Below are 22,051 nucleotides of genomic sequence, written 5' to 3' on the forward strand. Positions count from 1 at the left end.
TCTTCCAGGATTATACGGTGCCTGTAACTCACAAGAAGAGGAAGAGGATGAAGATAAAGGAGAGAAGGAAGAGAACATCAAGTATGAAAACAGTTGTATGTCTAAAGAAGCCCTCATGACTGTCCTCCTCTGTCTAACAACCACCCCACCATTGTCCAGTTGTTAGGTTTTATACACAGTGCAGTGCCGTCCCCTGTGCCAGATGATCTGGGCCTTTAGGCACACACAGAGGCAGGGCTTAACATACATCAGTGGAGGAAATTTAAGTAACAAAGTAGATTTACTGAAGTACTGTACTTAGGTTCAATTTTGAGGTATTTGTATTTTTACTTGAGCATTTGTCATTTCCAATGCTTTTACCTGTACTTCTACATCTCGAATCCCCAATATTGTACTTTTACTCCTCCACTTTTAGTTACTTTGTAGATTTTGAAAAAAGAAAAAAAAATTATCCCATGATTTTGTAACCCATTTTTCACCCCTGTGTCAATCATCTAATGTGATCCTGGGCTCTACACACCCTCCACCAACCTAGTCCCCATATATGGGGGACAAAGGGAGAGCAACGGACTTGAACTCATGCTTCCTTCATGCCTGAGTGTCCAAGTTGCTCCTTTACACCTGACAGGGGGGAGTTTCCCTGGTTGGACGTAGCGCGTGGAAGGAACACGTTATTCCAACCAGTTCCTTTCCCCTCCATCAGGCGCCCCGGCTGGCCAGGGGGAGGCAGTTTAGTGACCAGGATTACTGCATGTTTTTTGTGAGGGTACCTACCCCAGGGGACACGGGGAGAACATGAAACTCCACACAGAAAGGCCCTTTCGCCAACCCCGCCTTCGGGTATACTTAGATTTTGATTATTATTGTCTCCACCAGGCCGAAGGCATGTGGGGAGAGTATGTTTTGCACTCCGTCCGTCCGCGTGTCCGTCCGTTTGTGTGTCCGTCCGTTTGTGTGTGTGTCCGTGTGTCCGTGAACAGCTAATCTCGGCCACCGTTAACCCGGTCGATGCCATATTTTGCACACACACTCCCTGGATGCCAACCATGAACCTCTGCCCCACACTTTCCAGAACGGCCTGTTATAGCGCCACCAGGAGGCCGCTTTGTGCAAAACAAGTTTTTCCATGCCATATTTTGCACACACACTCCCTGGATGCCAACCATGAACCTCTGCCCCAAACTTTCCAGAACGGCCTGTTATAGCGCCACCAGGAGGCCGCTTTGTGCAAAACAAGTTTTTGCACAGTACACCTACAGATTTTGTCCAAACATCACGCAAATTGGTACACAGTCTCTCTAGAGCCATTCAACGAAACGGGTCTTTCAGATTTATCAGACTCCATCCTGATTGGTTAAGATTGGCTTCCAAAGTTCACAGGAGTGCTCAGTTTCAAACAAAATGCTGCAAATCATGAACACATCGCGTGATTTCCGTGAAATTGTGCACCCACATTCCCACTAGGCCGAGGACGAAATGCCACATGAACAATTTCAACTCAGCCTCAAGGTGGCGCTATAACTGGCCGAAAAGTGTTTTTACCTCTAACTGCACGGATCTGTGGATAACCTGGTGGAGACCTGTGCCCGGAAGGGCACTTTTTCTAGTTACAATTCAATTCAATTCAATGGGCTTTATTGGCATGAGAAAACATACGTTTACATTGCCAAAGCAGAAAGAACAATACAACAATACAGCAATACAATCAAAACAAAAATTATGTACATTTGAAGGTCAGAATCGTCAATAGATCAAATTCTATGTACCAAGATCACTCGATGCAGGTATCACAGTGGCAGGATGGTGGTCAGTGGTGGTCAGTGGCAGGTTGGTGGTCAGTGGCAGGTTGGTGGTCAGTGGTGGTCAGTGGTGGTCAGTGGTGGTCAGTGGCAGTTTGGTGGTCAGTGGCAGGATGGTGGTCAGTGGTGGTCAGTGGTGGTCAGTGGCAGGTTGGTGGTCAGTGGCAGGATGGTGGTCAGTGGCAGGTTGGTGGTTAGTGTCAAACCAAACTCAGCTTCTTCTACACAACGGTAGAGTCTGTTCTCTTATACGGCAGTGAGTGCTGGACCCTGAAGCCTGAAGCCAACTCTGCAGAAGTCTCTAGCCGGGTGCTATACCAGAATGCTGTGTGCAGTACTTAACATCAGTAAGAGCACACATGTTACCAACAAGAATCTGTATGATGGAATGCAAAGGGTGAGCCAGAAAATAGCAGCCAGGAGAATGAGACTATAGCAGGACACTGCCAAAGGCATCAAGAGCTGCCAGCCAGTAAAATAGTGCTGTGAGAACCAACACACGGGCACCGGTCATGGCGATGTCCCACATTAACATGTGGATGTACTCAAGAACAACGCAGGAGCGCAAAGCACCAACGAGCTGGCCAGATGTGTGGAGAACCGGGATTACTGGAAGCGACGATGGAGGGCTCGTCTGAGGACGACCTAGAGAGAGAGGCAGGTTGCCGGTCAGTGGCAGGTTGCCGGTCAGTGGCAGGTTGCCGGTCAGTGGCACCTGGAGAATTCGAGCACCATAAAACTGTTCAGCTCTGAAGTTGTTAATCAGAGCAGTGGTCAGTCCTCCCCACTTCTCAGGTGGCCACTCCTGATTACCACTGAAGTGTGAGGGAAAACAAGAGCAAAGCCCAAGGCATCTTCAACTCACCAGTTGTGTCCCAAATGACAGTCCCTTAGTGATGTCATGCATGCAGGCACGCAGGCAGGCAGGCAGGCAGGCAGGCAGGCACGCACACACACACACACACACACACACACACACACACACACACACACACACACACATACACACACACGCACACACACACGCACACGCACACACTCACACACACACACACACACACACACACACACACACACACACACACACACACACACACACACACAATGCTGTTATTTAATTAAGGTAATGTTTCAACCTAACCCTTAGAGGCCTCTAAGGGTTAGGTTGAAACATTGATTGAAACATTGCAATAACACCAATTAAATATCACATGGTTCAATGCGTTGTGTTTGTGTGGGTGTTTGTGTGGGTGTGTGTGTTTGTGCAGTCAGTAGGTTAGGTTTTGTGACCTGCAGTGTGTGTGCGTGCGCCGTGCGTGCATGCGTGCATACATTACATAAATTACACAGATGCATTAAAATACTATATAAAATGCATTCACATAAACACAGCAACAGTGATCATGAACAGTGGGGAAAAGGTGAACTATTTAAACATTTTCTTATTTAAAATGTCCACAGCAGTTGGCACAAACAAAGTTTTGTAACCCTTCTTTTTAGCAAATTTTGCCCTAAGCCTAGCTCCTGCCCGATGGCAACAAGTCAAATTCAGAGTGAAGAGGGTGGGTAGAATCATTGTAAATCTGAATTGCTTTTTTGGTTATGGAGCAGTTGTATATGTCCTGAAGTTGAAATGGTTTGTCTCCAATGATCTTACTTACTGGTTGACTACCTGGGTGAGTTTGTTTTTGTCTAACTGAGAGATTCCCAAACCAAGACACGATGTTACACTCTCAGTGAGTGATCTATAGACCATGGTCAGGGTGTGTTTACTACTATGGTTTACTAGCATTCAAAGGCGTTGCCTTTTTGTAGATGTTATCTGCATTGGTCTGAAAGGTGAGTTTATTGTCTATGGTCGTTCCCAGATATTTAAAGTCACTGACCTGCTCCACTTCCTCCCCACTCATAGTAACAGGCCTAAATATGGACCCTGATTCCTGAACCCTCTGCTCTTGACCCCCCTCCACAGCTCCTTGGTCTTAGTGACATTAAGGTCAAACCAGGTGGCAATACGGTCAATGTGCTGGGAGTAGGATGGACTGGAAATGTCCTGCAGGCAGGCAGCCAAGGCCATGTCATCAGCGTACTTTATGACGGAGAACTCTGTGTTGTTGTATTACAACTCATTTGTGTACAGGGAAAATAACAGAGGGGATAAAACGCCAGTGTGGAACGCCAGTATTTAGGACAAGGCAGTCAGACAGAGTGTTATTAATACAGACTCGTTGGGGTCTCTCTCTCAGAAACTCCCTAATCCACAGAATGACATTACTACTGACGTTCAGGTCACACAGGCGTTTTAGGAGAAGACGGGGTTGGACCGTATTCAAAGCAGAGGAGAAGTCCATAAAAAGGACACGGACATACTGTATGTTTTAGGCTTGTCTAAGTGACTATATGTATTTTATCCAATAAAGTTAGTGGCAACCACTCAAAAAGAAGATAGCCACTAGCTGGCGCCACCGCACTTCATTCGGTTGCCTTTTGACAGTGGTTCATTTCATTTCATTTTATTTCGCACATGGTGTATCACAATACAGTACAAATCATAATAGATAACAATTCATATGTCTTACATAATTAAATTGTCTTTCATACCTATCTGATGACAGCAGGTGAAAATGACTCTTTAAAATAGGGGAGTTTAAGTTAATGTCTGATGCAATGCCATTTAAGGTCTTAAGAAGACCATAATGAAAAAGTCTACATCTGGTCACATTGGTACAAGAGTCAGCTGTCCATACACACCCAAATTATGCAATTCCATCACTGTTTAACACTAGCATGACTGAACTCAGCTCACCTACTATACTCTGGCGGCTGAAAGGTCAAGATGACCGTGTTTTTCGTGTGATTCCATTGGCCACTCTCTCCCCAATCTTGCCATTGTTATTATAAATGTTACATTCCAACTAATTTGCCACAGAGTAAACAATATGTATAGGCCTACTTACATTACACAATTACTCTCAACATATTGACTAAATGTTGTTTTAGAGGTTACAGCAGGGGTGCCCACCCTTTTTGGACTTGAGAGCCACTTTCAAAATGACCAGCGCAACAAGATCTACCCACCAAAAAAAAAAGGTTTTTCCTCCTCTGCATATCTCTTTTCTTCAATCCCTTTACGCTTGATCCCGTCTTCCTCTCTCAGTTCTTTTCTCAGTCTCTTCTTATTTCAGTCCTTCCTCCGCTGCATGTTTATCTTCTTCAATCTCTCTGAGCTTTCTCTCTTTCTCTTCCTCAATTTTCCTGGCTGCTTCTTGGAACATCTCATTGGTGTAGTGGCGGCCTCCATTCTTCAACACCATCTGCTTTCTTTTCTCCAGCAGCTCATCGACCTGAGAGGGAGCCTTGGTTTCGTGGTTGAAGACATGATAGCCACAACATGTGTCGACTAATTCTTGTAGTTTTGGACAAGCTCTCAATTTCTCTTCAACTGGTTTACCATTAAGTTTGTCACCGTTAGTGAACAGAATCTTTTTTGGCCAAAGACTTTCTGAATCATCTCCACAGATCTCTGCTGCTCATCTGTGAATCTGTCTATTTTGATCACAACCAGGAAGGCATGAGGACCAGGATAAGCTAAACTAATACAATTACTGATCTTCTCAAGGGTTTCATCTTCACCAAACCTGGTGTCAAACAATCCTGGTTTTGACAACAGAGACATTTCTAGAAGCCACACAACTACAGATTTGCGTCACAGATTGAAATGAAATATCAGCTGTAAAAGCATCAAAACAACCCAGGATGGTGTTTCCAGTGGCACTCTTTCCAGCTCCAGTCTTTCCAACCAGCACGATTCGAAGTAAGCCTACGTCATCATTTATTTTGGAAGCTGATGGATTAAAGTGGTACGATAAATCCATTAGAGGTTTCTATAGAATATGGTTTAATGACTCCCATATCTATGCCAATCACATTGTATACAGTTCTCTCATTAAATGTAATCATTTAAAAACAGACTTAAGAAAGGCTAGATGGCTCACCCGCACTGCTGGCCAATGGAGAGCGACGTGGCTTCAGGTAGCTTGCCCGCTCATAACATTGTCTATGGGGCTTGTACTTTTTAAATAACCATAACTTGCTAAACTCAACCGATTTGGTTTGTTATAAACATCAGAATACTTGCTTTTATACGATGTTAATATATAATAAAACTAAACATTAAGCAGATAAGCATCGATAACGTAATAAACCATCCCGTTTGTAAATCCGTCCAAATGTGAGCGATTTATGACTTTTGTTTGAGTTGATCACCAGCTACCACAGAACGTAGGACTGTAGCAAGATGGCCGCCGGTAAACGGCGCCTGAGACTCCGCCTCGCACCATCTAGCCTTTATTATGTCTATGATTTAAAAAGTAGGACTTTGTCTCCAGTTCAGATACGGTTACGCACCGCCATTCAGAACCACCGCCATTCCGAACCACCGCCATTCCGAAGGTTCACTTCCATATATTGGAATGGCGATGTTTCCCCATGGAACTATTTGGCCCGCCATTCCGAAAGTTAAATCTCCGGAGCGCACAGAGCGCACATGTGCGCACATTAAATCTCTCTCTCTCCCTCCCTCCCTCTCTCTCTCTCTCCTGAGTGACCGGCTGCCGCCACCGAGCAATCAATCAATCAATCAATCACTCAGCACCGCAATATATATTATATATTGTACCTTAAAAAAACCTTTGTTTTTCAACTTGGTTGAAGCTGACAATGCGCTGTTACTCTTTGCACATTAATATCATGTACAATGCGCTGATATTTTTATTTAATTTTTTTGCACCTGAACAGCCTACCATGTACAGTGAGTGCTGCTATATTCATACACCATATGTTTAACCACATGTACATACTGCACCATATGAATATGTTATGTGTAGCCTAGGGGACACGGGGAGAACATGTGAGGGTACCTACCCTAGGGGACACAGGGAGAACATGTGAGGGTATACCTACCCTATGGGACACGGGGGGAGAACATGTGAGGGTACCTACCCTAGGGGACACGGGGAGAACATGTGAGGGTATACCTACACTAGGGAACACGGGGAGAACATGTGAGGGTACCTACCCTATAGGGGACTGAGGGTACCTACCCATAGGGGACACGGGGAGAACATGTGAGGGTACCTAACCTAGGGGACACGGGGAGAACATGTGAGGGTACCTATACCCATAGGGGACATGGGGAGAACATGTGAGGGTACCTACCCTAGGGGACACGGGGAGAACTCCACACAGAAAGGCCCTTTCGCCAACCCCGCCTAGAAGGTATGGGCACTGATGACGCAGAGGAGAGGACATTATTTTTACCCTGACAACAATCGCACCAATCACAGGGCCTTTACTCACCCAGGATATCATCAATGGCCAATAAGGGAACACAGGTATTTTTACCTGACAATACAACGACTCAAACGTAATACATACAGGTGTGTTTTCCGTGTAACCTCTATTAATCTAACTCTAATATATTCAAGTCTAACTCATGTGGATTAGGTGATGTAATGATGATGTAACAAACGGTGACAAAACCAACATTAAATTATCTTTATTGTTAATGGCGTTTAATGTTTGTGTTAGGGACAAAACCAACATTAAATTATCTTTATTGTTAATGGCGTTTAATGTTTGTGTTAGGGAAAAAACAAACATTAAATTATCTTTATTGTTAATGGCGTTTAATGTTTGTGTTAGGGAAAAAACAAACATTAAATTATCTTCATTGTCAATGGCGTTTTTAAGACAAACATCGAACTAAAAACAAACACTAAACCTGTATATAGGAGGGCCCCTCCTTTATACAAATACTCAGCTAAAGGTGCAGATACTCAATGAACAATATTATGTTTATAAACAACAGCTGGCAGTTACTACTTGAGTCCAGCAGAGGGCAGTGTTGCCTTTGAAACGGTTAAGTAAGTTGTGTCCGTCTATTCTAGTGTGTGAATAAAACTAATAATAAACAAAACGTTGTTTCAAATTACAGTTATGGACGTAACTTTATGTTTCTATAAGGAAACCATTGTTTTAATTAACATCACCCTGATGACCCCATCATTGTAATGACAAACACACAGTAACACCGTCTATATTTAAGGTTATAAAAGATAAATTAACTAAAGACCCTTGACAAAATAATAAACTAAACTATACTGTCAAACCCACTAAATAAACGAAGTAAATTTTATTTAAATAATGAATATAGCAGACATGTATAGTATGTTCTACATGAACTATAGCTATATATACATACAGTATGTATGTATAATGTATGTTCTACATTAACTAGCAAGCGGAACTGCAGCACCATGACACTGCAGAACCATTGCCCACCACTCCTGAATGAACTCTGGTGCAACGCACAGGTCCTCGCTCTACTCCTGGTGAGAGCAGGAGTGGACCTGGTGAGACGTAGGAGGGGCCCGGACAGGAGACAACCCACAGAGCCTAGTCCCTCCATGTGCCAGAAGTGTATACCTCCCAGCCCTGGCAGAGTAGTTCTGGAGTAGTTCCAACGGATTTCTGTGTGCCCCTGGTTTTTCCCTAGTGGGACTGATTGAGGGTAGCTACTGGGATGTAAGTCGGGACTTGATCACTCCCGGCTGGGTCGCCTGAGTGAGGGGTATGATGTTGAGAGACCCGAAACCCCGTTGACCTCAGGATACATCACTGAGGATACGTCCCAGGTGCATCCATGCAATGTTTTTTAGTTATAGTTCTTCTATTTATAGTGACTCATAGGAATAGACTATGTGACAACCAGGTATAGTCTGGTGACCACCGGAGAGACGGGTGACAGCCGGAATGTTGACGGCACCCGGGTGAGCAGTATGGGTTAGCGCCCCAGCCTGTGTCCTCCGTGAGGAGGAAGCCCTTCAAGCCCAACAACCCTCGGTGAGGCCTTTGGGAGGGCCATGCAAGCAGCAAGCGGAACCGCAGCACCATGACACTGCAGAACCATTGCCCACCACTCCTGAATGAACTGTCTGGTGCTGGGACTCTGGTGCAACGCACAGGTCCTCGCTCTACTCCTTGTGAGAGCAGGAGTGGACCTGGTGAGACGTAGGAGGGGCCCGGACAGGAGACAACCCACAGAGCCTAGTCCCTCCATGTGCCAGAAGTGTACCTCCCAGCCCTGGCAGAGTAGTTCTGGAGTAGTTCCAACGGATTGTGTGCCCCTGGTTTTTCCCTAATGGGACTGATTGAGGGTAGCTACTGGGACGTAAGTCGGGACTTGAACACTCCCGGCTGGCTCGCCTGAGTGAGGGGTATGATGTTGAGAGACCCGAAACCCTGTTGACCTCAGGATACATCACTGAGGATACGTCCCAGGTGCATCCATGCGATGTTTTTTATTTATATATATACATATGTGTGTATAATGTATGTTCTACATGAACTATATCTATGCTCCATTTCTACCAGCGTGGCGCCCCAGCTGTGTTGCCAGGTTGTTTAGAGAGAAATAAGCAACACGTCTACGAAAACAAGCCTGGAAAGTGAATTGAATTGAATTACATTTAAACTATGATGAGCGCACGCACGCACGCACGCAGGCAAGCACGGAAGCGTTCATTGTAAATATGTTATAAAATGGATTAAATGTGTCGGGGATGTCTTTGTGTATTTCAGTTGTGTCATAACTGTACAGTAATAATCAGTGGTTCCCAAACGTTTCCGTGTTCGGACCCCCAAATCAACATTTATTAGGCCACGGACATGTAGGGTCCATTTGGTTCCATTTGTTACACTCTCAGAGTTACAGACCCATAAGGGTCCATTTGGTTCCTAACTATCTCTATTTGAGCTATGGTACCCCTGGAACTCTCTCAAGTACCCCCAGTCGAATCCTAGAAGACAAACAGAAATACACATTGTAACGTCAAAAAAAGAATCCTTAAAGGTTTTATGACATTCATTTTCATTTATTTATCTTTTACTTTTTTCGTTTAGGTTTTATGACCTCAATTACACCCAAAAACCTGAACTTTGAACATTCAGTGGATTTTCTGTGGTCTGAAGTTTTCTTTGGGGTTTTTTGGGCCTTTTGAGCTACAATGAAAACAGGCAACACAGTGAAACAGTGACATCTGCTGGCAAATCCCATTGACATATATGGGATTTGCAGTAAGTGATGTCACTTACTGCCGGTAAATCAGAGCACCTGTTTGAGCCAGAAAACCCCAGATCACAGAAAATCTACTGAATGTTAAAAGTTCATGTTTTTTGGGTGCAATTGAGATTAGAAAACCTAAAAAAAACAAGAACAATTCCAAAACCTTTTTTTTAATGTCACAATCCCTTTAACACACGCGAAAAACGTAAGCTACGTTAATTCATTAGTCTCGGCCAAGCGCTAATAAACGTTAAATTACGCTAATTCAGTTTTATCAAATGTTCTAGTCGAAAGGCTCACGAGACGAGGCTTGCGTTCATACATACATACATACATACATACATACATAGCGTACATACGGGACAAGGACAAGCTATGAGGAAGAGAGTGTTATGTCCATAACCCATTCTGGGCGGGAACCCCTTTTGGTGTTTTAAGCAGTGTGTTATACTTTAGTCATAGTGCCGCGCTACGAGCTTGTAGGTCTTATAGGTCTGCTATTTCTTTTTAATCGTGAAAATGTGTTGCAGATCTTTGAATATATATTCTTTCAGAGTAAACGTTTTTAACTGCTTCTTTACGGGGCACGGTGGCACATTCGGTAGTGCTGTCGCCTCACAGCTAGAAGGTCCTGGGTTTGATTCCCGCTGGGGACGCTGTGGGCACTGGGGGCATGTTCCCTCCTCCGCGTCATCAGTGCCCATACCCTAGGTGGGGTTGGCGAAAGGGCCTTTCTGTGTGAAGTTTGCATGTTCTGCCTGTGTCCCCTATAGGGTAGGTAGGTACCCTCACAAAAACATGCAGTAATCCTGGTCTCTAAAACTACCTCCCCCTGTCCAGCTGGGGCGCCAGGAACTGGTCGGAATAACGTGTTCCTTCCACGCGCTACGTCCGGCCAGGGAAATTCCCCCCTGTCAGCTGAAAAGAAGCAGCTTGGACTCCTCATGCATAGAAGGAGGCATGAGGTCAGTCCGCTGCCCCCCCATGTTGCAGGCAGAGGAAGTGTATAGCGCCCAGGATTACTTTAGATAATTGGCACTGGGTGAAAAAACTGGGTTGCAAAATCGTGGGATAAAATAAAATAAAACCTTGCTTCTCGGGGGATCCCTCATGGAACTACATATTTTCAGATGGGGGTCGGCGGCCAATTTCATATATTGTTGGGGGTCCTTGACATGAAAATGTTCGAGAACCACTGACATAGACATGAGGTTTTTCAGAAAACTGTCTTTTAGAAGATTTGGAAGACATTTCGTATAATCGTCATCAGGTTATGGGTTAAAATCAGGGACATTATGGACACAGAATAGAAAGATGATTTTGACAGTTACGAAGCAGCAGTATCTTAATCCTTATTGAAGGACCCAGCTGATGTTATACAATCATGTAACTAACAGCTGTATCCTAACCCTTATTGAAGGACCCAGCTGTTATACATGCTACTAACAGCAGTATCCTAACCCTTATTGAAGGAACCAGCTGTTATACACATATATATATATATATATATATATATATATGATCAGTTCTTTTGCTAAAAGGTTGTAAGAAAGGTTCATGTTGTAAGAAATATGCAAAATATTTTTTCAATATATGGTGATTTACAGGTCCAACGGTCATCATCAAGGTGTTAACCAACATATTATGCATGTTTTTTTTTTATCTAATTTAATATTGGTGTCATCACCAACAGATGCCTAATGGGGCATAATGCACTCTAGCTTCCATTTCAACATGGAATGTTAACCTGGCACAATCAAGGACAATGCTTGCTAGCTAATGAATCGCATGCTGTGAGGCAAAAAGACTCCACCATTGACCTGAAGAAAATGGAGGTAATCTACTCTTTATTCTTTGTGTCGGTGTACTGTTAAGGATCATTGCCATGAGGTGTAGCTACTTTGGTATATTATTGAAACCTTTTCTAACACTTTTTCTAACACAATTTTGAGCCAAGTGGTCGTCAGATCTTGCGATGTATGCTGTACGACTGTGATGTGCAACTGCATGACAAGCGACGCGGTTTCAATGCAGCCTTGTCATGGTTAATGGCAGCCAAGGTCGTCCTGGAGCCAAGGTCGTCATTTTACACCACGGCCAATATCCCAATGATGAGCGATCGGGCTGCGTGCAAGAATATTGTGGCACTTGTTGCCGACAACAATAAGCTGCGTCGCATTCCACAGGCCAGGCGCTCCAGTAAGGCTACAGCTCGGTAGATGGAATGGAGCGTAAGTTGGATGCCACATTCCCACTTTGGTCTCCAAACACGGAGGAGCAGCTCCGCAATCCAGAGGACATTGCTTTCCTGGCCAGCATGAAAGGAGACAGAGTGGCCACATTTGGATCATTTGATGCCAAGCTGAAATCCAAGGTCAAGTGGCGGCAGAATCGTGATGCTGGGGCAGCAGCCCGCCAGGCACGCTTTACCAAGGAACAGCAGGAAATGACAGTGACATCCAGCATGGCAATGTTGGAGAGTGCAATTGACGAGTATAGGGATACAACAGAAATGCCCACTCTACCAGCTGAGGACAGACACACCATCCAAAAGACTGGCACCACAGCCTTCATTCCATCCGACATCCTCAGCCGGCTGAGTCTCGTGTCACTGGCTACACGGTTGAAGATCACACCAATGCAGCAGGCTGCCTTCACGCGTGCCCTGATCACAGTCGTGTGGTAATTGTGAAAATATTTCAGCATCATACGCAACAGCAGATCGATCACGCCGCAAAGTGTTGGAGGCTGTCAATATAGAACACCACAAGCAGTGGGCACCACCTCCTATGTGCACCCTGCACTGGGACGGCAAGTTGACACCGAATTTGAAGTCGGTTCCCGAGTTACGTGGATTACAGCCGTAAACATAGAGACTGTACAGAGACTTGGTGCATTTATACATAGATAATTGTAGTAGTTAGGGTTGTCCCGATCGGATCGGGTGATCGGAAATCGGCTCCGATCACATGATTTCCAAAAGATCTGATTTTTAATTGTCCAATGTAAATCTCAAAGAAAGATTTATAAGCAATGAGTTTTGTATAAACTGTTGTGTTTATGGTAGTTGTTTTCCTTTGGTCCCAGTCAGAGATCATCAAACAAAGACTAGTCACACTCAGAGGTGTGAAAGACACCTATGATGAAAACAAATTAAATGCAACCCCCGCCATGCATGATGGCATAGGTGTCTGTAGTAGCCTACTCTCTCTAAATGAGAGAGATACTCTTTAAGAGTTTTAACTTGAAAAAAAATCACACCCGTGTGAACTGAGTGGTGCAACTCCCCTCCCCCCCCCCCCCCCCCCCCCCCCCCCTCTCTCATTAGCAGGCAACAGTGCAGCACTATCTCTCTCTCTGTTTCTGGCACAACAGCGCCCCTACTGGTACTCATAGATACTGTGACGGCCCCCTGTATGTATTGTACTATATTAGGGTATATAGTATATTATGGTATATGGTATCTTATATTAGGTGGTCTGGTGTAGCTTTATATATATTATAGTTATTATTCACTTTGGTTAGTTTGCTTTGCTTTTCCTAATTCCCTTTCTCCTTGTGTTGCAGTGGATTGGGGAGCAGAGCTGTGATGATCAATCAGCCAAAGGTCGACACCTGGGCTCAGGTGCCGACGCCCTATATAAGCCTGCCTCCCCAGTCCCTTCCTCAGCTCTGTTGTATTCAGTTCTCCTTTGCTCCTCGCCCACTATGCACCTTTTTCAGCATTTGGGTTAATACATACACAAACATGCACACACATCTCACTCATGCATACACGCACTACACTACTGATTACTGATTTCCACACCTCATCTGTTCGATGATTTGGTTTAATTCTTATTTTGATTACTAAATAAATTTATATTTCATTTGAGTACTGTGTCTCCCCTGTATTTTTGTTGCATACTTGGCTCCCCTAGGCCAGGTATCTAACTTTACTTAAAGACACATTAACAAACACGGACAAACACGGACATTGCTGTTCCTTGGAGTGGTTGCACCACTCAAAAAAACACAATGACAGAGTATAGTCACATTTTGCCTTTCAATAATTGAAAGGCAACACACTAGAGTGACATACATTAGGATATTTGATATTGTGATATGGTATGAATGTTATATAAAAATATAATGGTCGGTATAATTGGTGTTATGCACACTGCACCTGATGGGTCGCTGCATGTTTTGAAACAAGGAGTGGAACACGAGTCGTAACGCCAATGGCACCGAACGGCTCCCGGGGTGTCTGGGTTAGGGCATGGTGAACACACGCAACATTTCTGTGAGATAGTCTGTCCAAAAGTGTCTAGTGATCAAATTGGAGGCAGACTCTGAAAAACATATACTTCATAAACAAGTTAAAATCAGAACTCTTACACAAGCCAGGCGTTGAGCTAATCCACTTTGACACACACTTACCTTTTGTGTGCGAAGGTTTAGCTAAGATCCACAAACTCGTTTTTTTTAACTAATGCAGACAATATCCGACAATATGACAAGATGCCCGTATCCAGACTGAGATCTACCTACTGAACGTAAACCTTTGGGTGCTAGACAGTGGAGCTATAATAGTAAATACTATGATAGTATTTTTGATAACAACCACAACCAAATACTGAGAAGGTACAGTATATCCCACAATATTCTGCATATCTCTCATAGTATCTGCTCTGTACCAAAATGTTGTGAATTTGTTTTGAGTACAGACCATACAGGAAAAGATTAATTCTAAATAAATAAAAATATTAAGATAGCATGAAATACCAGTTCAAATGTGAAGCTCTTTGAGAACGCTACAATAACACTTTTGGGTCAATATATTGTACACGTTGAGTTAAATGAACACTTCAGACTGTATTGTGTAGAACTCCATTTGGCTCCACCAGCAGTGGAACAGAACACCTTCGTTCGGAGTCATTTGGACATTGGTCTCGCTCTCCCTGGCTTCTCTCCTGCTAAGAATATGTACGGCATTCACTGATGTCAGCAAGAAATACAATCTGCTATTGGCCAGCAGTCTCTGCTAGGACCCAGCAGGAGTTTTCCAACATTACCCAAGACAAATGTGAATGTATATTTAGCAGCAGTAATTACCCCCTGATCTTCTCTGAGCTGAATTAGTGTCTGAGGGAGACCTCACTAATGGCTGACCTCTGACCCTGGCATAGAGGAACTGGTGAGCAGTTGAACTTTGGCCCTCAGGATTGCACTTGAGTGTGCTGAAATTGTGAATGAGTTTTTCAGTGATATGCTGTAATGCTTTGCACACCGTGTATAGGAAAGGAACATGAATCATGTGTGGAAATGACTAATGTTCATTGTAGACAACTTTATTCTTATGCATATATCATGTTTATCTTAAATTGTATTGAGCTGCATTTTGCATCCTGCTGCAATATTGTAAGGGTAGGGTCTTTTTGTTGGATATTATAGTGCCACTGTACTTTTGCAGGCCCATCTGCAATGTAGTTTAAGCTCTTTTGAGTGGATAGATAAGTTTAATTAAAGGTGAGAGTAAAAGAGTAACATAGGAACAGTCAGAGTAAGAGTAATAGAAAATAGAGGATCTCTCTCAAACAACACGCACCCGCACGTGCATGCGCACGCGCGCACTCTCTCTCTCACACACACACACACACACACACACACACACACACACACACACACACACACACACACACACACACGCTTGCGATGCACTGAGCCCACCTGTCATCCGGAACAGGGTGGCTTTGCGATAGTTGGCGGTGTGTCTGTACTTGAGGAGGTGCAGGCGAGGAGGCATGGCGTGGATGAAGAAGCCCGGCTTGGCGAAGGACTCTAGCGAGTCGAAGCCTGTGATCCACGTGTCCCTGTGGAGGATGAAGGTGGCGCCGTCCCAGAATGCCTTGCTCTCCTCCCACTTGGCCAACCTCAACTGGCCTCCAGAGTCAGAGGACAGGAAGTAGTTGGGTCTGTGGGCAGCCTCGAAGGAGACCAGTGAAGTGTCTGGCGAGGATGGACACAAATGAACACATGAACCCCTAAAATGTCTCTTGAAACAGACTTTGTGGATAGCCTTCCCTATGCTCTGCATGGCATATAAAAAAGGTAGACACTAAGACAAATAGTGTATACTGATTGGGCAAGAGAGCAAACCGGGAACCTTCTGATTACCAGATCAGCTACTCTACTAATCACTAAGCTGCAGCCGCCCCAAGCGGGAGGCATACTATGGTCCGACGGAGCATTGGTTCAAAGGAGCATTGGTCCGAGGTGCGTTGGGGGTCGGGAGAGGGTTGGGGTTAGGTTTAGGTGTGCTGCCCCGGGGGAGGTTAGGGTTAGGGTGAGGGTTTGAGGTAGGTTGTCGTTCGGACCAATGCTCCGTCGAACCAAACACATGAACCCGCCCCAAGACCCCGCATAGACTGAAATATTATTTTTGTTAAGATAAGATCAGACATTTCTGCATCAACAAGATACAGTGGTACAGAGGAGACCGGCAGGGAGGAGAGACTAGAGAGTTGGGAATTTTGACATGCTTTGGACCGTTTTTGATAATGGTATACTGTGATATTTCTGTGATATCACAATAGGTTATTGTTAATATTCAATTTTCTTTCTTTTATCTCTCTCTTTTTTTATAAGCTAACTTGTACTCAATTCAGTATGTGTCCTATTCCTTTCTGCAGTGACATGGTCCAGTCTGCTGAGTTGCAAACAGGCTCCAACCTAGAGGAGTATATGGACTAGATGAAAGCTACTGTAATAATTAATTTAGTCCCAACTCCTTTGGGGTATTCTTTTTTTTGTTACTGTACATTTGCACATACATGAAATGTGTCCCTTTGTTTTTACCAATCCTCCTAACTATTAGGAGCAGTGGGCACATGTGAAAGACAGGCCGGAGAATACTTTCCCTATAATGCTGAAACGGTTAACCATGCGTATACAGGCCTTGGAGGCAACAGCCAGTCAAGTCCAATAACAACACTATTCTTAAAGTAAGCTTGCAATCTTGCCATGGTAAGGAGCTGCTACTACAGCTCATAGCTCAGGTTGCTGTATTAGCATTCAGTAAACTGATCCCTGGGCCTGTATGCCACTGGAAGTCAACAGGACTCCATGTCTTCAGCATCAGTGTTTTCATTGGGAAACAACTCATTCCAAACACTTTTCCATGGCAGGGGAAACAGTGGAAGAGGAGAACTCCGGCTGGCTCACGTTCAGTCAGCGTCTGCAGGCCAGGGCCAGAGGAAACAAGTGTTGTTGTCTGAAACCTCTGATTCACAGATTAGGTTGGAAAGGGATAGCTTGCTACCGGGGCAAGTGGGCGATGGGAGGGAACTACTGTGAATGATGCGAAGAGAAGGACTGATAGATATGAGATGGAATACCTGGGACAGAAGAGTGGTAATATTCAGGACAGAGGTCAGAGAGTGTGGATAAAAATAACTTAAAAAACATTTAACCACTTTCAAACTGCTGTAAGCAAACTTTGTCAAGAACCTGAGTTGTGATTTCATACTGTAGGTGAGCTATTAATGCTGCTTTTTGTTTTGTTTCTTCATTTTAAATAGGGGTTTGTGGTGTCTAATGAAATGCTCATATCCTGTAGCATCTAAAAGGTTCCATTATACAGTACATAGGGAACCAATAGGTTCAATGACAAGGCTTCTTTCTAAGGAACCAGAACAAATGTGTGGGTGGGTGTATTTCCCAGCGTGTTCACCTCACCATGTGGCCGGGCTGTGCTGAGTGCCGGAGTCATCATAAAGTGGGACAGGGTGGAATCTGCAACGGTGTCTTCCCTCTGGAGAAGAACGGCCCCACTGGAGAGGTTCACTTACAGCAGCCTGGTGGGCTCTTTGTAGGCCAGCAGCCTGTAGGGCCCTTTCCCTAGAACTACAAACACCAGTGTTCTGTAGGTCAAGGGTTCCAAAACTCCCAAAAAATAATCAAATTTGAACTGGAGAACCCGCACCCTGACAAGCACTTGATATTGTAGGAGTTGAGGCACTAGGTAGCCCTGGAAAACCAGACAAATCTGCCAGTGCAACAAATAATTTGCTCACGAAATATGTTTTGCTCATGATGCCTTGCAATTGTAGATCAGCTATTTTCACAATGTTTGCCTCTTACTTATGTAACATTTGACAAACAATAAGTAATTAAATTGCGAGGACTTTAGAAATGTGCAGATACCCTGTATGTTGGTTTGTTACTGTTGAGTGAGAAAACAAAGTTGCACATTAAACTAACCCCAAAAAATATATATACCTACGTTTAACGTTTGAACGTATGTTCAATAAGGTAGGAGCTGCCTGCTCCAAACACCATGAAAAACACTGCTTGTATGATCAATTTATTATATATTTTTTATTTAGCATTTGGCAATCAATCTATGAATTTAATTGACTAATCAAATAAGTTTTTATCAAATGTATTTTCATGCGTTTTCAAAATACGTATTTGTATCTCAAATACATTTATCAGAAGATTTTTTAATTTGTATTTTTCATTTTTTAATTTTATTTTTACCTTATTTGGAGCTAGCCTGGCTAATAACCCAGACTCAAATCACACTGGCAATTATTTTTTGCCAACGGCTGATTCGGTCTGGCTTATTAGCCAGGCTAATTTGGAGCACCACAACATCGGTTCTTGAGATATGCAAAGGACAGACCTATACAGTATACACACAGAGATGTTGGGTAACTGTTTCCTGGAATGGTTTCAGGCATGTCTTCTGACACCTCATCTTTCTAAGACCACACTGTGTGACTGAGAAGGCCACATAACGACCTGAGGCACGCAGAGCACAGGGTGACACACCGCAGTGCCTCTGGCAGGACTGTCATTGTCAAAATGGGTATAAGGGGTGCCCACTCATGTCATCATTAGATGCCAGTGTAGCTTGTGCCAACCTCAAAGCGCCACTGAAACGTGATCCTGGGGCTCAGTGTGTTCCGTGAGGAAGTTTTTTTTTTTTATGTGAACATGACAGTAGAAATAGAGTACAGTACGTGTCTGACAACTTTAGCTTGACTTGATGAAAGTGAAGATGAAGTGAGATTCTGCCCTGACATGAAAGCTTTCGTTACTTCAAGTGCCATTCGTGCAAAGAATTATGACCGAAACCTGCATGGCTAGATGATGTTGACATTCATACAGTATGTGGAAATTTAGATGTCAAAAATTATAAAGGCATTTTCTGCCACCAAACATTAAATGCTACCGTGTCAATCCAATAGTTGTTTCTGTAATAGTAAAATGTTTTAGGTTTATCAAGATGTACAAGAAGTATAAGATTAAGATAATAGCTAGATCTGTGTATGATAGGGTTGAAGACAGTAGTTTGAGTTAGTGTAACAACTATACACAACTGACTCACTCAATGACTGATTAATGGAATACTTTATTAACACGAATCACTATTATTAACAGTACAGGTAGTCAAAGGTTATGCTAAAAGGACTTTGTTCTAATTTGTTCGAATACATAGTGTACAATACAAATACAATACAAAACATTGGAATAAAGCTCAGTAGAATCATAAGGTATATCCTATATTTACAGAGAACGAAGGGGTGGGGGCAGGGGGGGAGAGAGGAGTCTACTATCAAGATATTAAAGGAGTTAAACTATGTTCACTTGTAGGCCTAGTTGTATTTTGAGGACAGGAATTCTTTTAGGTTAGTTTTGAGTTTGGGTAGGGAGTCGAGAACCTTTAATGTCTGTAAATACCTTCTGTGTTCTGCATTGGTTTTGTTATGAGGGTTAGGATGGCAGGAATCATTTTGAAGTGAAACACAGAGGCTTACCTTCTTAATCCTGTCGCAACAGCTGCAGCCTCCACTTCTCCCCATACCAGCACACACCAAGCCTGACTGAGTCCTTTACCCTCCACTTCTCCCCATACCAGCACACACCAAGTCTGACTGAGTCCTTTACCCTCATCTCTTGCTATGATATCCATCAACACTTTAACTTTAACTGCATGGCCTTCGTTTCAGACAATTCAAACTTTCAAAGTATTACCACTCGCACTTTGTCCTTTCAATCAGTGTATTTTCAAGTGGAACGCACGCACGCACGCACGCACGCACGCACACACGCACCCTATGATGACTATTATGAAAAATGTTCGTCGACTACCATTTTCACTGACAAAAAACTACATAAAAACGAAATAAAAACTAAGCCATGATGACTAAAACTATGACTAAATATACTGTTGATTTTGTCAACAAATAAAAACTAAAATGTTAGGAAGGGACTATAGTGGACAAGAGATCCAATATAAGTCATTTTACAATTGGTTGCATGCTGAAAATAGCCGATCTACAAGCTCAAACGCGTGTAAAGTGTAAAAACAGCCATTACGACGGCATGCAAGGCCCGCCAAAATACATTTTAGTCGACTAAATCAACTGTAGATTTAGTCGACTAAAATCTTATGATATTTAGTTGACTAAAACTAGACTAACACTAAAACATTCCAGGTGACTAAAATGTGACTGAAACTAATGAAAACTATTCAAGAGACAATATATGACTAAAACTAAAATAGAAACTTGCTGCCAAGAACAACACTGGTGTCAGATCCACGCACGCACGCACGCACGCACGCACGCACGCACGCACGCACGCACGCACGCACGCACGCACCTGTGATTGAGGGAGGGAAGCCAGGCGAGGCGGGGAGGGTGATTTTTGTCACTGCACCAGGGACTCCAACAGGCGGGGGCGGTGTCTGTCAGTGGGGGGTGTTGGGCGGGAGGTGCTATGTCCTCCCAGTGGGGGCTTCTCACTGGCAGGTGAACCAGTAGGGTACAATACTGTCAGTGACAACCTGTTCAACACAGGTGCCCATGTGTCACCTTGGGTTGCACAGGTGAAGAAAATACTGGATGACTGTGGTATGTCTTACATTTGGTTGGCCCAGAAATTTAATAACATTGCCTGGATGAAGCGAACTGTCGAACAAAGGTTGAAAGACCAGTTTCTGCAAAAGTGGCAAAGTGAACTCAATAGTATGACATCATGTGACATCTATGTTGAATACAAACAAGAGTTCAAACTAGAAAAATACCTTCTATGTGAAAACCGTAAGTATAGACAGGCTATTTGCAACCTTAGGCTAAACAACACAAGAATCCCAAAGGTCATCGGTAGATATAAAGGATTGGAAAAAAGTCAGAGGATTTGTAACCTATGTAATGAAGCCAGAATTGGAGATGAGTATCATGTTTTGTTGGAATGTAAGAACACTGGCATTATGAATTTCAGGCAAAAATACCTGCCACTTTATTTTTTTACCCACCCTTCTATGTTTAAATTATTTGCATTACTAAAATCTGAAAAACAAAAAGTAATCTATAAATTGGGTGCTTTTCTGAAGAATGTTCTTCCACTGTACAAATAGGGAAAGCCTTCCGATATGTCTATGTATATCGTGTAATCTGTAATGTATTGTATACTTTCGATTGTATACTTTTATGAATCTGTGCTCCAAACCATGTGATGGTCGTGAGTTAAATAAATGATGATGATGATGACAAAATAGGGTTGGTAAGATGACAAATGTAAAAACCTTTTAAAATCTTATATTAAAGGCAGGAAAATGTACATTTTATTGGCAGGCTTGTTAAATTGTACATTTTATTTTGTACTATCTTTCTGAAAACCTTCAAATTCTTATTCAAATATGTAAAAAAAATATAATAATAATAATGATGTTGTTACATGTATAGCATACTAATTTGAAGACATTTGCTCCATGATTGTTGCAATGGAAAAGAAAGTGTTGAAGTTGTATCCACTTGAAGTGAATGAAAGTGTTCTCATTTAAAATGTTACTTTATTTTGCTTTTATTAGCATTATCTTTAGATATATTTATTTGACAGCTTTTGTTACATTGAGCTGACATAATGCTGAGAAAACCTTTTTTTCTAAATAATCTTTGGCCTGCCCTGATTATTTTTTTCAGGGTCCAGCAACAACAATTGCACGCACGCACACTTGCCCCATGTCAGTTAACAGGTGTAGCGGGTCTGTCTGTGGAGAAGGGGTGCATTGTGCTGACTATAGTGGTCACCAACTGTGATGTGATTTACAGCTTCCTATTGCTTGTCGTTCAGGTGT

At 43.2% G+C, this 22,051-nt stretch overlaps 1 protein-coding gene across 1 annotated transcript; it reads right to left on the reverse strand.

The window, feature by feature from the left end:
* Positions 1 to 4,975: 4,975 nt before the first annotated feature.
* On the reverse strand, positions 4,976 to 19,854 carry LOC310854644 (otogelin-like; the record flags this gene model as incomplete). The annotated part of the gene is made up of 6 exons (XM_083759319.1): positions 19,728 to 19,854; positions 17,641 to 17,808; positions 15,634 to 15,912; positions 14,090 to 14,170; positions 5,510 to 5,643; positions 4,976 to 5,143 (listed from the first exon to the last, which is right to left on the reverse strand). Exons 2-6 carry the CDS (start codon positions 17,675 to 17,677, stop codon positions 4,976 to 4,978), a joined length of 699 nt encoding a protein of 232 aa, XP_083615445.1. The 5' UTR covers positions 17,678 to 17,808; positions 19,728 to 19,854.
* Positions 19,855 to 22,051: the final 2,197 nt, after the last annotated feature.

The sequence above is a fragment of the Protomyctophum parallelum genome (genome assembly GCF_964188405.1).
Source record: "Protomyctophum parallelum genome assembly, chromosome: 2".
Classification (NCBI taxonomy): Eukaryota; Metazoa; Chordata; class Actinopteri; order Myctophiformes; family Myctophidae; genus Protomyctophum; species Protomyctophum parallelum.